Consider the following 13370-nt stretch of genomic DNA (forward strand, 5'->3'; position numbering starts at 1 on the left):
CTGAGAACTTGGTCTGCACAAAGCTCTTAAAAACTGACCATGACAATGCGATTTTCACACTCTCTCCACACGACCTTCAGATTGCTTCCTGCTTGACTCACACCATTACGGCTAGTCATGTTTCCTGCACTCGCTATTTTGAAAGTGTTAATTCAAGAGCTATGAGATGTTAAAGTTATGCCCGTGGTTCAGAACTTTATTTATTCGAATCCCGGACACATCGTTATCATCATCATCTGTTTACCCTCCAGGTTCGGTTTTTCCCTCGGACTCAGCGAGGGATGCCACCTCTACCGCCTCAAGGCCAGTGTCCTGGAGCTTCAGACTCTTGGTCGGTGGATACAAATGGGGAGAATGACCAGTACCTCGCCCAGGCGGCCTCACCTGCTATGCTGAACAGGGGCCTTGTAGGGGGATGGGAAGTTTGGAAGGGATAGACAAGGAAGAGGGAAGGAAGCGGCCGTGGCCTTAAGTTAGGTGCCATCCCGGCATTTGCCTGGAGGAGAAGTGGGAAACCACGGAAAACCACTTCCAGGATGGCTGAGGTGGGAATCGAACCCACCTCTACTCAGTTGACCTCCCGAGGCTGAGTGGACCCCGTTCCAGCCCTCGTACCACTTTTCAAATTTGGTGGCAGAGCTGGGAATCGAACCCGGACCTCCGGGGGTGGCAGCTAATCACGCTAACCACTACACCACAGAAGCGGCTCCGGACACATCGTACCACATATATTTCTTACCCCTTGACCGGCTGATTACCACTTGTGAGTGGGAAGTATTCCGGGTGCATTACGGCTGTATTATAACATCAATATGCGTTTACAGTATAGGCCGGCCTGCTATTCAGCACGTAAGTCTATACACCAAAAAGCAAATACCGTTGACCTATTCTCTATTTTTTTAATGGCTCATCACTGCTGCCAACTTGACTAGTTACATATTGATATCACGAGACATAGGCAACAAACTAACCTCAGCATAAGTATCAATATTGGAGGTTCCCATAACCAAGTAAGTGATCGATCAAGATATTCATAAGTCGGTTTAAAAGCTTGTGACTTCCCCTTTCGGAGAACAATCATTGAACGAGAAATGCAACCATGCAAGCTAAGGGCGCCAATCTTTAAGTTGATGACTTAAAGATAAAAATTTATAATCAAGCTTGGACGGACTCTTATCACAGGGGTGGGGTGATAGTGCACTAATCATTAAGCAGGAGAATTAGAAATCAAAAGGCTAATTAAGGCAGATTGATTAAAGTGAACTAGGAAAATACTATTTATTATATTGAATATAAATGACGACGGTTTAACGAGAACTGAATTTAAAATAGGACATGAATTTAACAAAAAGTTGAATGACTCTACTTCGCGAAAACTTGCAATATTTTTAACTCGCTTGCTCACCATGTAGTCTTGTTCTGCTGGTCCTTGGAAAGCTTCCATCCTTGTAGCTGGAACATCACCGGTCGTCTTTGAGATATCTTCATCTGCAGCTAAGTACCATTCCTGCCTTGCTAAGTGCACCGACCACTAATTGGAAGATGGCTTCGACACTAACACTCCCTATTATGCTCTATTTCATATATTGGAGATGAGCCCTAAGTCATAGTTAGAAAAACCTCCTTGGGTTATGTGGAGAGGATACTCAATTAATAATCCTTCCAACTTTACTGAAAATGTGCCCTGAAGTTTCATTTCTATCTAGTTTAATACTACCTATTGTCTTAGACTGGTACAAACCGGTCTAGTAGCCGAGCTGTACGTACTTCCTGATGAGAGTGGCTATACACCCCTCATTCAGAAATTCCTAAGTACCACGTCGTGGTAATGACGTAATTAATGTAGAAGTGATAAACTATCACACTAGTCCACTATGGTACAACAACCATAAGACAAGTTCTCAGACCTAAAGCGAAATACAAGATAGAAGAATCAAGAAGATTAATGATGCCAAGAGCTCCAACACGCCCTTTTATAACCTTCTCTGGCTCTAATTACAGGTCGCTACACGTGGTCCAATCAGTTGACACGTCTCTCCCCACTCCAGATATTAGAGTTGATGGGTCCCAACCAAGATATCAACTGTTCTTCTATTAGCCCTTTCACTCAGTATCCATGGCAACATGACGCTCCTTTGAAAATATAGGCGGTGATCAGTTTGAATTATTCTGGTCGAAATACGGTAGCTGTCGTTACAACGCTTGAACACGTGCTCGCTTTTCCCAGAATTTGATGTCTAAATTTGTCCTTCCTTCTTCCTCGGTGATGTGGCAAGATAGAGGAAATCTACTGCAAGTTAAATTTAAACGAATGTCGCAAGAATCTAAGTGAATATTAGGATATTCAGCCCTCGTTTACAAGTCGTAGTTACAAAGTAATGAAATGATAGTGAGCAAATGATCAACCATGAATTATAATACAATTACATACCAAGATAAATATCATGACGTTAAATTCCTGAATTAATCACACATAATAAAATTAACATAATTACACTGTGACGTCTGGAACGTTACATACGCCCCCATGAGTTCTTAACAAATATTACATGAGTTGAGAACTCACACACTTACTCCCACATTGACATGAAATACCTCTATTACCTGCCCATTACGAGCGACATTATTTTCATACAATTAATTATATCTCACTGTCTCCATATCTCTCTTAGACTGCTTACCATTGCGAATGTCTGTTATTTCAGTTCATCTTGAGGTTTAGATACTAAATTATGCCCAACATGAGCAACTTTCCATTTTTTAAAACAAGATTATCTTTGAGAATATAACATAATATATATACAATTCAGATTACAAACTCTCCCGAGTATCTATTAGTCCTTTTACTCTCCATCTTTCCGACATTCTTTGCTAGATAGCAGTAATACGTTCTCTTCCAATCTTTTACATTAAAACCATAGAAAACAAATGATACAACCAATTTACACCTTAATCACTCTCTCGAATGTTTCAACCTTATCTTGAAGCAGGATGCAATACACTTCACACGAATACACACGCGATTTAAGCTCACGGTAAAATAATTGCAAGTTAGAAATGCACATACGGGAAAATTAATTATTTGCCGTCGTCAGCTTTAATTAGCCTTCGGTAACATCTCAGAAAACAGATAAGATATAAAATTTCATGGCCTCACATACAGAAAACAGATGATCTATCGTCAATGAACGAGCGTAAATCTACCGCTACACACAAACACCTCCCTTGTTTACAAACACAACTAGGAAATACCACCACAATTGAGAGGCAAACTCATTCCGCTCGTAGTCTGACATAACAGGTAGCAACTTTCCCGAGTTACTGACCTATATCTCACAATCCGGTTCAGCCACCTCACACGACAGGTATCTCCGCAAACTACTAATGTTATATGAACCATTCATTACGCTCTCGCATTCAATACACAGACGTATTGATCCATCAGACTTAGGCACGACAATTAAGGGATTAACGTATTGACTGTTTGATAATTCAATCACATCGTCTGCTAACATAGCTTGAATTTGATCCTCTACGGCTATGGCATATTTGTGTGGTATCGGATACCGCGGTCCGCTGAATAGACTCTTATCCAGCACAGAAAAAGAATATTCGTAGAGATGGGTAACACCAGGTTTCTCAGAGAAAATCTCCATGTGTTCATATAACACTTCAAATAACTTGTCCTTCTGGACTTCATTTAACTGATTTCTACCTACGGCTTCTTTCAAGCCACATATTTTATCCTCATTAATCCTCAACTGGCACAACTTCAGGCCCTCACTAGCCTCTTCATTAACTTTAGAAACCTCTCTCATTCTCCACACTGTACTAACTTCCGTTTTCCTTTGAATTTCCTCCTCAACTTGACCTTGATATCCTCATTATTCCACCTCAAATTTAGCTCTGAATCATTGTAATTTAACTGAGCCAATTTTAACGTTAACCAGTCAGATCCCAAGATAAGATCAAATATCAAATGCGGAATTACCAAACATACTGAACGCTAATAAAATTATTAATACAGATCGGAACAGCTACTTGTTTACAAATTTGCTTAGACCTCTTTCCAACAGCCGTAATGATGAAAGTAGACTTCACAGGCATTTCCTCCAACTGAATACCCTGTTTCACTAATGACTCATACCACTGAGAACTAATACATGAGATTTGGCTACCAGAATCAATCAAAACTTTAACCCACGCCCCCCAAACTTTCAATTTAACAACGGTATTGACTACTTTATTACTTGAATCTCCATTATTCTGCTCGGGTTCATACAACAAATCGTCTCTAACATCTAGGTCATATGGTAACACTTTCATGACAAGACACTTCGCTACCTTCGTACTAGGCTGGAATTCTGACCTAAGATTACAGCCTCTAGTTAGTATAAGGCCTGTTTTCACATGTAGGACTGTGCTGCGACTGTGCTTCGACCGTGCTGTGTCGTCCGCAATCGCCAAACGGTATAAAGCATTCCATTTGCATTGAACAGCAGTTGAGTATTTTCACATGTAGGACTGTGTCCCTACCGTGTTGGTACCGTGCTGTCATGGATCGCCAAGCAGAGCGATTACGGCCCACACAGTCGTCGCCTGGTCTCAGCACAGTACCACATGTGAAAATTAGAAACGGTCGCCCTAGTGTCGTCAAGCCGGACTTCCGTCTTATTTCGGTGGTAATCGGAAGCACTCGGTCGCACGTGATCCAGAGATAAACGAGGACAGAATAACATAGAGTGCGTAGTACGCTGTCTGAGTACTGTGCTCGTTGGTTGAGATACATTGTGTGATAGTTTGCAGTAATAGGTGTGGCGCAGTTGTCTTCCTTAAAGATGGAAGAACAAGTGATAATTTTAGTTCAACAACATGAATGCCTTTATAATTTGCAGCATAGAGACTATGACAACAACCATTTAAAAGACAAAATATGGAAGGATATTGCAGTGCAACTCAACATCACTGGTAAGTTTCTTCTAGAAGCCTGTTATTGTGCAGGAAGATATCGTTTAGGCCAAACTGAAGTGATTATTTTGTACTTCCCCGCTATTTTCAGCTGAAGAATGCAAAAATAAATGGACTTTGCTGAGATCTTACTATAGAAGAGCCTTGAACAGGAGAAGAACTGTGAGTGGCCAGGCTGCCAAGAAAATTAAAAGATGGAGGTTTGAAATGCAAATGGAATTTCTCAAACCTTTTCTACAGGAGCGAGAGTAAGTTCAAGTGTTTCTTAGGTTATCCGTAAAAATTACAAACAATTATTCTTATTCTTCTTCTTCTTCTTATTTATTTTTTTCAGAACTCACACAAATTTGGACGAAGAACGGGAGGAATGTGAGGGCACATACGAGTCTGCTGATAATAATGCTGATAATTCAACACCACGATCTACTCCGTCCCCAGCGGTTTCAACGGTGTCAATAAAGCGTAAAAGAGCAGCATCACAGGAGTCATCTACACGTACATCTGATTTAGCGACAACGTTAAATCAGTTTATTTCATCCAGAACCACAGCTCAGCAAATGTTGGACCCAGCCAAAAGGAAACTGATGACGTTCTTCGACGACATATCCGAAACAATGCTGAAATTTAATGAACTCGAACAGGCAGAAATTAAGCGGGAAATTTTCAACATTGTTAACAACAAGGAATTAGAAATTCTTCGAAAGGAAGCAATGCAGAGAAACAGCAATATAGTGGGATATAATTTAGTTAATATGAATACTGGAAACAGGACCCATCACGTTTCCGCACATGGCAATCTCCCTCATCTCAGCTTGTATGATCCTGGCACAAGTACTCCAGCCATAATACCGAGTCAAGAAACTCATTACCAGTAGCCTAGGATGAAGGACAGAATATAACATTAACATTTTATTTTTTTACTAGTGTCATTTAGTAACAGAGCATATGTATCATGTATTGTGCTGAAAATACAGTGAATAAAATACAATGAAGCAAACTGTACACGTACGTCTTTGTGTTATCAGTTATTAATCACACCTTCCTTCCATCACAATATCCCTTGTCTAGGGACCCAATTTGTCATTCATGAAATATTCTCGAAATGTTTCCCTGACTTTTGTAGCCTCAAAACTTCCATGAACCCCAACATGTGGTAACGCAGTAAACAATGATTGCTCAGAACGTATTCTGTTGTCTTCGTAATCGTTTACTACTGGCAGGTCACTGAGTAAATAGTTGTGTAATACACAGACTGCCAACACTACTTTTTCAGCATTTTCTGGGTGCATATGGAGTCTTCCATAGAGTACCCTATGTCTCTGGACAGCAATGCCAAAGGCATTCTCCACTACTCGTCGTGTTCTCGACTGCCGGAAATTATAATTCGCCTGCCTTTCATCACTGCGAGCTGTGGATCCGGGGTACGGACGCATCAGATACGTTTTCAGTGGGAAAGCTTCATCACCAAGTATTACATAAGGCACAACAGGTTCATTACAATTTGGCAACGGTTTAGGACCTGGTATATTTAACGTTTTGTTTTCCAAAGATCTTCCTAAAACTGATCTTGAGAATAGTCCTCCGTCACTGGACTTGCCATAACCTCCTACATCAACAGCAATGAATCTGTATTTGGCATCCACTAATGCCAAAAGAACGATAGAGAAAGTATGTTTATAGTTATAAAAGAGAGACCCGCTGCTTGGGGGCGCTTGAATAACAACGTGTTTTCCGTCTAAAGCTCCTATACAGTTCGGAAAACGCCACAGATCATAGAATTCTTCAGATATTTTCTTCCACATTTCCTCAGTAGGTTGGGGCATTTCTTGTGGAGACAAAATGTCCCAAATAGCCTCACATGTGGAGACTATTATAGAGTGAACAGCTGTCGGGGAAATTCTGTAACTGAAACTCATGGAGATCTGCGAATTTCCAGATGCGAGATACCTGGAAAATTTGTAAAAATTAATATTAATATCTACTCAGTGTACATTTCAATGTTAATTAACTGCATATATATGCGTATAATGCTAGTGGACATGCGAGTGCCAAATTTACACCAAACGTACACTGATGTACGATCCAAATACTTCAGTACATATGAATATTATTTACCGTAATGTTAATGCTAGTCTCTCTTCTGCACTAATGGATTTCCTCCATTTTGAATTCTTCTTCGTGAGATGTGGTTTCAGTTGTTGAAGCAAATTGTCAAACTTGGAGTAACTCATTCGAAAATATTTTACGAATTTTTCTTGGTCATTTCGTAGCCGACCGAAAATTGTGTGAAACTTTCCTTCTTCTTCTCTCGTTGTAAACAATTTATGAACCCAGTCTCGTTTCTTATTTTTCTTCTTCTTTTGTTGTAATACAATAGATAGATAGATAGATAAGAAATGGGTGAGCCCTGTTTTTGCAGAGCTCCACACGTAGGTCTATGAAGACCCTTTGTGCCCCTTGAACGGGTTTGCCTAGTCCAGACCTAGTGCTCCTATAAAGGATACTAGTGTCCGGATTTTGGCGTTCCTGATGTCCTCCATGCTCACAAAATGTGAGCCCAGGTATCGATGTCTAGTGCTTGCAAAAGCCTCGCACTGACATAACACATGCGCGGAGGTCTCCTCCTCCTTGCCGCATCTTCTACACATCGGATCCTGGGTGATTTTCATGATGTGTAGGTGTCTCTGTAAGGTATTGTGGCCTGTTAACAGTCCAACTACCATTCTCATTCTGGTCCTATTCAAATTCATTAGGACCTTTTTATAGCTTTGACTAGGCCCTTTGATAAGTTCACGTGCCTGTCTTGCTATGGTTAACCTCTTCCAAATATCTAGGTGAGACTGGTTTATCCATTGGGATATTGCCAGTCTCACACTTCGGAGTGACACTCCCAGGAAGGGCTCTGGTCCTGTGAAGGAACCCATTGAGCCTGTTTCGCTAGTTTGTCAGCTTCTTTTGTAATACAATGTACGCTGCACAGGCGATAACTACGTCTTCTTCGTTCGGATCCATGTCTCCAACCTGTGAGCACAGATGCAATGAACAAGGACCACACGACCACAACACAGTCGCAGCACAGTCCTACATGTGAAAACAGGCCTTTAAAGGTTCCCTTTGTGTATTGACGTTGGACTCATTAGTACATTGCTCTGGCCCCCGTTGGGAATTTCTTGTCCTATATTCAGGTGCTCCGCTCCTACTGTTATGCTGAGGTCTGAACTGATTGCGAGCTTCGTGATTCTGTGTTCTTCCGTTATGTCTCATTCCGTTGTGATGACTAAAGTTCTGAATATTTTCCGTTCTACTCCTAAGGTTACCTAAAGCATCAAAACTGCCTAGTAGGTTCTCCATCTCCTGAATAGTACCAACTCTTTGCATGCAGGCCGCTTCTCTCACCCTGTCCGGAAAATGTCTCAAAAGTAGTCTAACTACATCAGACCCCTCGGTTATACCATCTAAGTTCTGACAAATCATGACATGGGCCAGGAAGTATTCGGTCATAGTGACTCCCTCATGCTGTTTGTACCTCCCAAATACCACCCTTTCTCTCTCCCGAGCTTGTATCGCTTCATTCCAGAATTTCTCTCTAAACTTATTTCTGAATTCTTTCAGGTTCGTCATCGTTTGCCTATATACCATGAACCAAGACCGAGTTTCTCCTACAAAAGCATGGTCAATATTTTTCATAACGTCTTCCCAGTCCATAGACCCTTCCTCTAGACGCTTTTCAAATCGTTTTTCTATCATCTTAAGGAAATCTAGCGGGTTCATTTGTTTCCCATTAAATTTAGGTAGTTCAATTTCCCTAATGTAGCTATTTCCTAGACATTGCTTTCCCGTGAAAACCTGTTTATCCTTTGCCACCTGTTTTAACTGATTTTCTGCTTTCTCCATCCGGCATTCTACATCTTTGTCTCTCCTATCAATTTCGCTCTCCTAATTAACCTGCTTCTCTTTCAGTGTCCTAATTTCAATCTTATTCTCTTCAGCTATCGCAAACCTTTCTTCACTTGCCCGGGTCTCATCTTCTATTCTAAGCTTTACTGTGTCAATCTCTTGTTGGACGTGGTCTTTGAATACCCGTATTTCCCCTCTTTGAGTCTCAACTCTGTTATCAATACTAGTGACCTGCCTCATTACTTCCTCCCTAGTAGAGTTGTTTCCCTTCCCCATTAATTCCAGGAATTTACTTCTCTGCTCCGCAAACTTTTCTTCTACCTCTTTCCCTTGCCGTTCACATTCACTTTACTGTTCCTCTAATCGCTTATTAAAATGTTCATTTTTTACCACCAGATCGCGTAACTGCCTACTGTGTTCGTCCATTCTCCGATTCGCTTCCTCCTTATTTTCCCTCATCTCCCTGCTTAATTCAGCTTTAGTTTGCTCTAACTGCTCTTTAAGTTCATATTTAATATTCTCAATTTTAGTGTTAGTTTGTTCTAATTCACTTTTAAGCTCAGATTTAGTTTGTTCTACATCACTTTTAAGCTCAGATTTAGTTTGCTTTAATTCCTCTAACATTATTCGCATCATTCCCATTAACTGATCATTATTATTACTTTCATTGTTAGTGTTTACTTCCGCTTCGCCCCCCATCCTACTATCATCTGACTCCATACTGACTTCTTTCTGTTTGCCTTCACTCTCCATACTACTTACACTTCTATCTTCCATTTCCTCTACTAGACTACACCACTCTTCCTCTGAACTCAATACGTTATTGCCTTTTATCGCCCGTCCACTGCGCAACATCCTCTCCTCTTTCGTCTGATCAGCCATGACCCTCCACACAATCAAACACTCCTAATGCAACGTGGATATCCAAATTTTGCCCATAATACGAATTCTGATATCGTTACTGTCATTAACTGCTCCGTACTTAATGATTTTCTCGCCCCACGTTGGAGCGGCATTTATGTGACTTCCCCTTTCGGAGAACAATCATTGAACGAGAAATGCAACCATGCAAGCTAAGGGCGCCAATCTTTAAGTTGATGACTTAAAGATAAAAATTTATAATCAAGCTTGGACGGACTCTTATCACAGGGGTGGGGTGATAGTGCACTAATCATTAAAGAGGAGAATTAGAAATCAAAAGGCTAATTAAGGCAGATTGATTAAAGTGAACTAGGAAAATACTATTTATTATATTGAATATAAATGACGACGGTTTAACGAGAACTGAATTTAAAATAGGACATGAATTTAACAAAAAGTTGAATGACTCTACTTCGCGAAAACTTGCAATATTTTTAACTCGCTTGCTCACCATGTAGTCTTGTTCTGCTGGTCCTTGGAAAGCTTCCATCCTTGTAGCTGGAACATCACCGGTCGTCTTTGAGATATCTTCATCTGCAGCTAAGTACCATTCCTGCCTTGCTAAGTGCACCGACCACTGATTGGAAGATGGCTTCGACACTAACACTCCCTATTATGCTCTATCCCATATATTAGAGATGAGCCCTAAGTCATAGTTAGAAAAACCTCCTTGGGTTATGTGGAGAGGATACTCAATTAATAATCCTTCCAACTTTACTGAAAATGTGCCCTGAAGTTTCATTTCTATCTAGTTTAATACTACCTATTGTCTTAGACTGGTACAAACCGGTCTAGTAGCCGAGCTGTACGTACTTCCTGATGAGAGTGGCTATACACCCCTCATTCAGAAATTCCTAAGTACCACGTCGTGGTAACGAAGTAATTAATGTAGAAGTGATAAACTATCACACTAGTCCACTATGGTACAACAACCATAAGACAAGTTCTCAGACCTAAAGCGAAATACAAGATAGAAGAATCAAGAAGATTAATGATGCCAAGAGCTCCAACACGCCCTTTTATAACCTTCTCTGGCTCTAATTACAGGTCGCTACACGTGGTCCAATCAGTTGACACGTCTCTCCCCACTCCAGATATTAGAGTTGATGGGTCCCAACCAAGATATCAACTGTTCTTCTATTAGCCCTTTCACTCAGTATCCATGGCAACATGACGCTCCTTTGAAAATATAGGCGGTGATCAGTTTGAATTATTCTGGTCGAAATACGGTAGCTGTCGTTACAACGCTTGAACACGTGCTCGCTTTTCCCAGAATTTGATGTCTAAATTTGTCCTTCCTTCTTCCTCGGTGATGTGGCAAGATAGAGGAAATCTACTGCAAGTTAAATTTAAACGAATGTCGCAAGAATCGAAGTGAATATTAGGATATTCAGCCCTCGTTTACAAGTCGTAGTTACAAAGTAATGAAATGATAGTGAGCAAATGATCAACCATGAATTATAATACAGTTACATACCAAGATATATATTATGACGTTAAATTCCTGAATTAATCACACATAATAAAATTAACATAATTACACTGTGACGTCTGGAACGTTACAAGCTCAATGAGGAATTAAGGAAATAAACACTCTCTCACCCTTTCTCAATTTAATGTTAAAATTTCTGCCATTATTTTGATATAGGCAGTACTAGAGGCGACAAACTGTCGATAGTAATCGCCATCGATATTTCCCGATATTACGAGCTCTACTATCGATAGTAATCGATAGTTTTCAAAAAGTGGAACGAATCATATCATTATGCCCGAAAATAGAACATTTATTGAACACAATCCACAAAAAATCAGTAGAAAGCACAACTATTGCATGCTATGTAATTTTTGAGATTCAAATCGAGATTCTCTAGCTGCACGCGCTTGCCCATTACGTGACCGCCCGAGAAATTCTCGTTCAGCTGCAGTGTTCATTTTGCGATCACCCGACATTTTCTTGGGTATTGTAATATCTCTGGAAAAGTGTTTTACAGCATTCTCAACAGATAGCAGGAGAGTTTTCAGTTGCTTTCATGAAGTCTTTGACCTAAAAAGTGCCTTGTTTTCTCTCGCCTACTTACAGTCTCTGACAACATATAAATATCCTTTTTTTGGCCCGTATTGGCATCAACTCAACTAAGGTTATGTTGAATGGAGAATTCCACCTTCCAAAATGCTAAATATATATATATATATATCGTTGACTATCGATAATAGGCAACTGACCGTCGATGTATGACGATAGTGGTCGCTAATGATAACTATCGATAGCGCTATCAATAGTTTTCTGCCTCTTAGGCAGTACTATAACCACAGTCTAATATATACAGTCGCGAAGCTCTGATGATATTTTTCATCCGATGCGACTACAGCTCTCCAAGCGGCGAGGTAGAGGCAACTTGCTAGCAGACAACAGGGAACGAATTACCACTACAGTCTAAAATGGTCATAACTTCTGAACCATTCATGCAAATAATGTCCTGACAAGGTTATTGCAATCCTTATGAAATAGTGGAGGAGGTCAAATAATTTATTTCGATGAGGAGTTCGAGGATAATATCGAAATATTTATTTAATCTATAGGAATTATTTTTCTTTACCGCGGACTATAATATAAAATCGCTTCTAGAGGGCAACCGGTTCGAAATAGGTATATACTATCCCGGACTTTTTTGTAGAGGTTTCTATGCTCTACATTTCTTACGCTTACACTTGGGGTCTATCGTTGACGGTTCACGCAGCGTAAGCCAAGAAAGCAAGCGACCGACCGACATCAAACCTGCCAAGTTGGGCTAAGAAGGTCAGCACAGCGCTCTACCATGGTCGTGTAAGCGTAAGCGTAAAAAATGTAGAGCATAGAAACCTCTACAAAAAAGCCCGCGATGGTATATACCTATTTCGAACCGGTTGCCCTCTAGAAGCGATTTTATGTTATAGTCCGCGGTAAAAAAACATAACTCCTTAAGATTAAATACATATTTCGATATTATCCTCGAACTCCTGATCGAAATAAATTGTTTGACCTCCTCCACTATTTCATAAGGATTACAGTAACCTTGTCAGGACATTATTTGTATGAATGGTTCAGAAGTTATGACCATTTTAGACTGTAGTGGTAATTTGTTCCCTGTTGTTTGCTAGCAAGTTGCCTCTACCTCGCCGCTAGAGGTGCTAGTGTCGCTCCAGCTGTCAAGTGGATGAACCTTCCTCTTATTAGAGCTTCGCGACTGTATATATTAGATTGTGTTATAACCGTATTCTTCTGTGTTTGCCTGGTGTAAATAATGTCATCTTCCTTCTTGAAATTTGTTAGTGCTTTTCGGACTGAAGTGATACCACGCTGTAATAATACACACAAGCAAATACACTGATTTAGCAAACGTCATGGGATAGTCACCTAATAGCGTGTGGGGGCCTCCTCTGAGCCTGCGAACTGCACTGAGACGCCGTGGAAGTGAGTCGACAAGTCCCTGGTAGTCTTCTGGACTCAACTGACACCAAATCGTTTGCAGAGCGGCCGCCAATGCTGGTCTGTTCGTGGGTGCAGGATCCATAGCACGGAGCCTGCGTTCCAGGACGTCCCAGAT

The 13370-nt window shown here is 40.6% G+C and overlaps 1 protein-coding gene across 1 annotated transcript; it reads right to left on the bottom strand.

Moving 5' to 3' along the window:
* Positions 1–6032: 6032 nt before the first annotated feature.
* LOC137503370 (putative nuclease HARBI1) lies at positions 6033–7980 on the bottom strand. Its single transcript, XM_068230938.1, has 3 exons — positions 7909–7980; positions 7084–7325; positions 6033–6915 (listed from the first exon to the last, which is right to left on the bottom strand). Exons 1-3 carry the CDS (start codon positions 7978–7980, stop codon positions 6033–6035), a joined length of 1197 nt encoding a protein of 398 aa, XP_068087039.1.
* Positions 7981–13370: the final 5390 nt, after the last annotated feature.

This window comes from Anabrus simplex, chromosome X (genome assembly GCF_040414725.1).
Source record: "Anabrus simplex isolate iqAnaSimp1 chromosome X, ASM4041472v1, whole genome shotgun sequence".
Classification (NCBI taxonomy): Eukaryota; Metazoa; Arthropoda; class Insecta; order Orthoptera; family Tettigoniidae; genus Anabrus; species Anabrus simplex.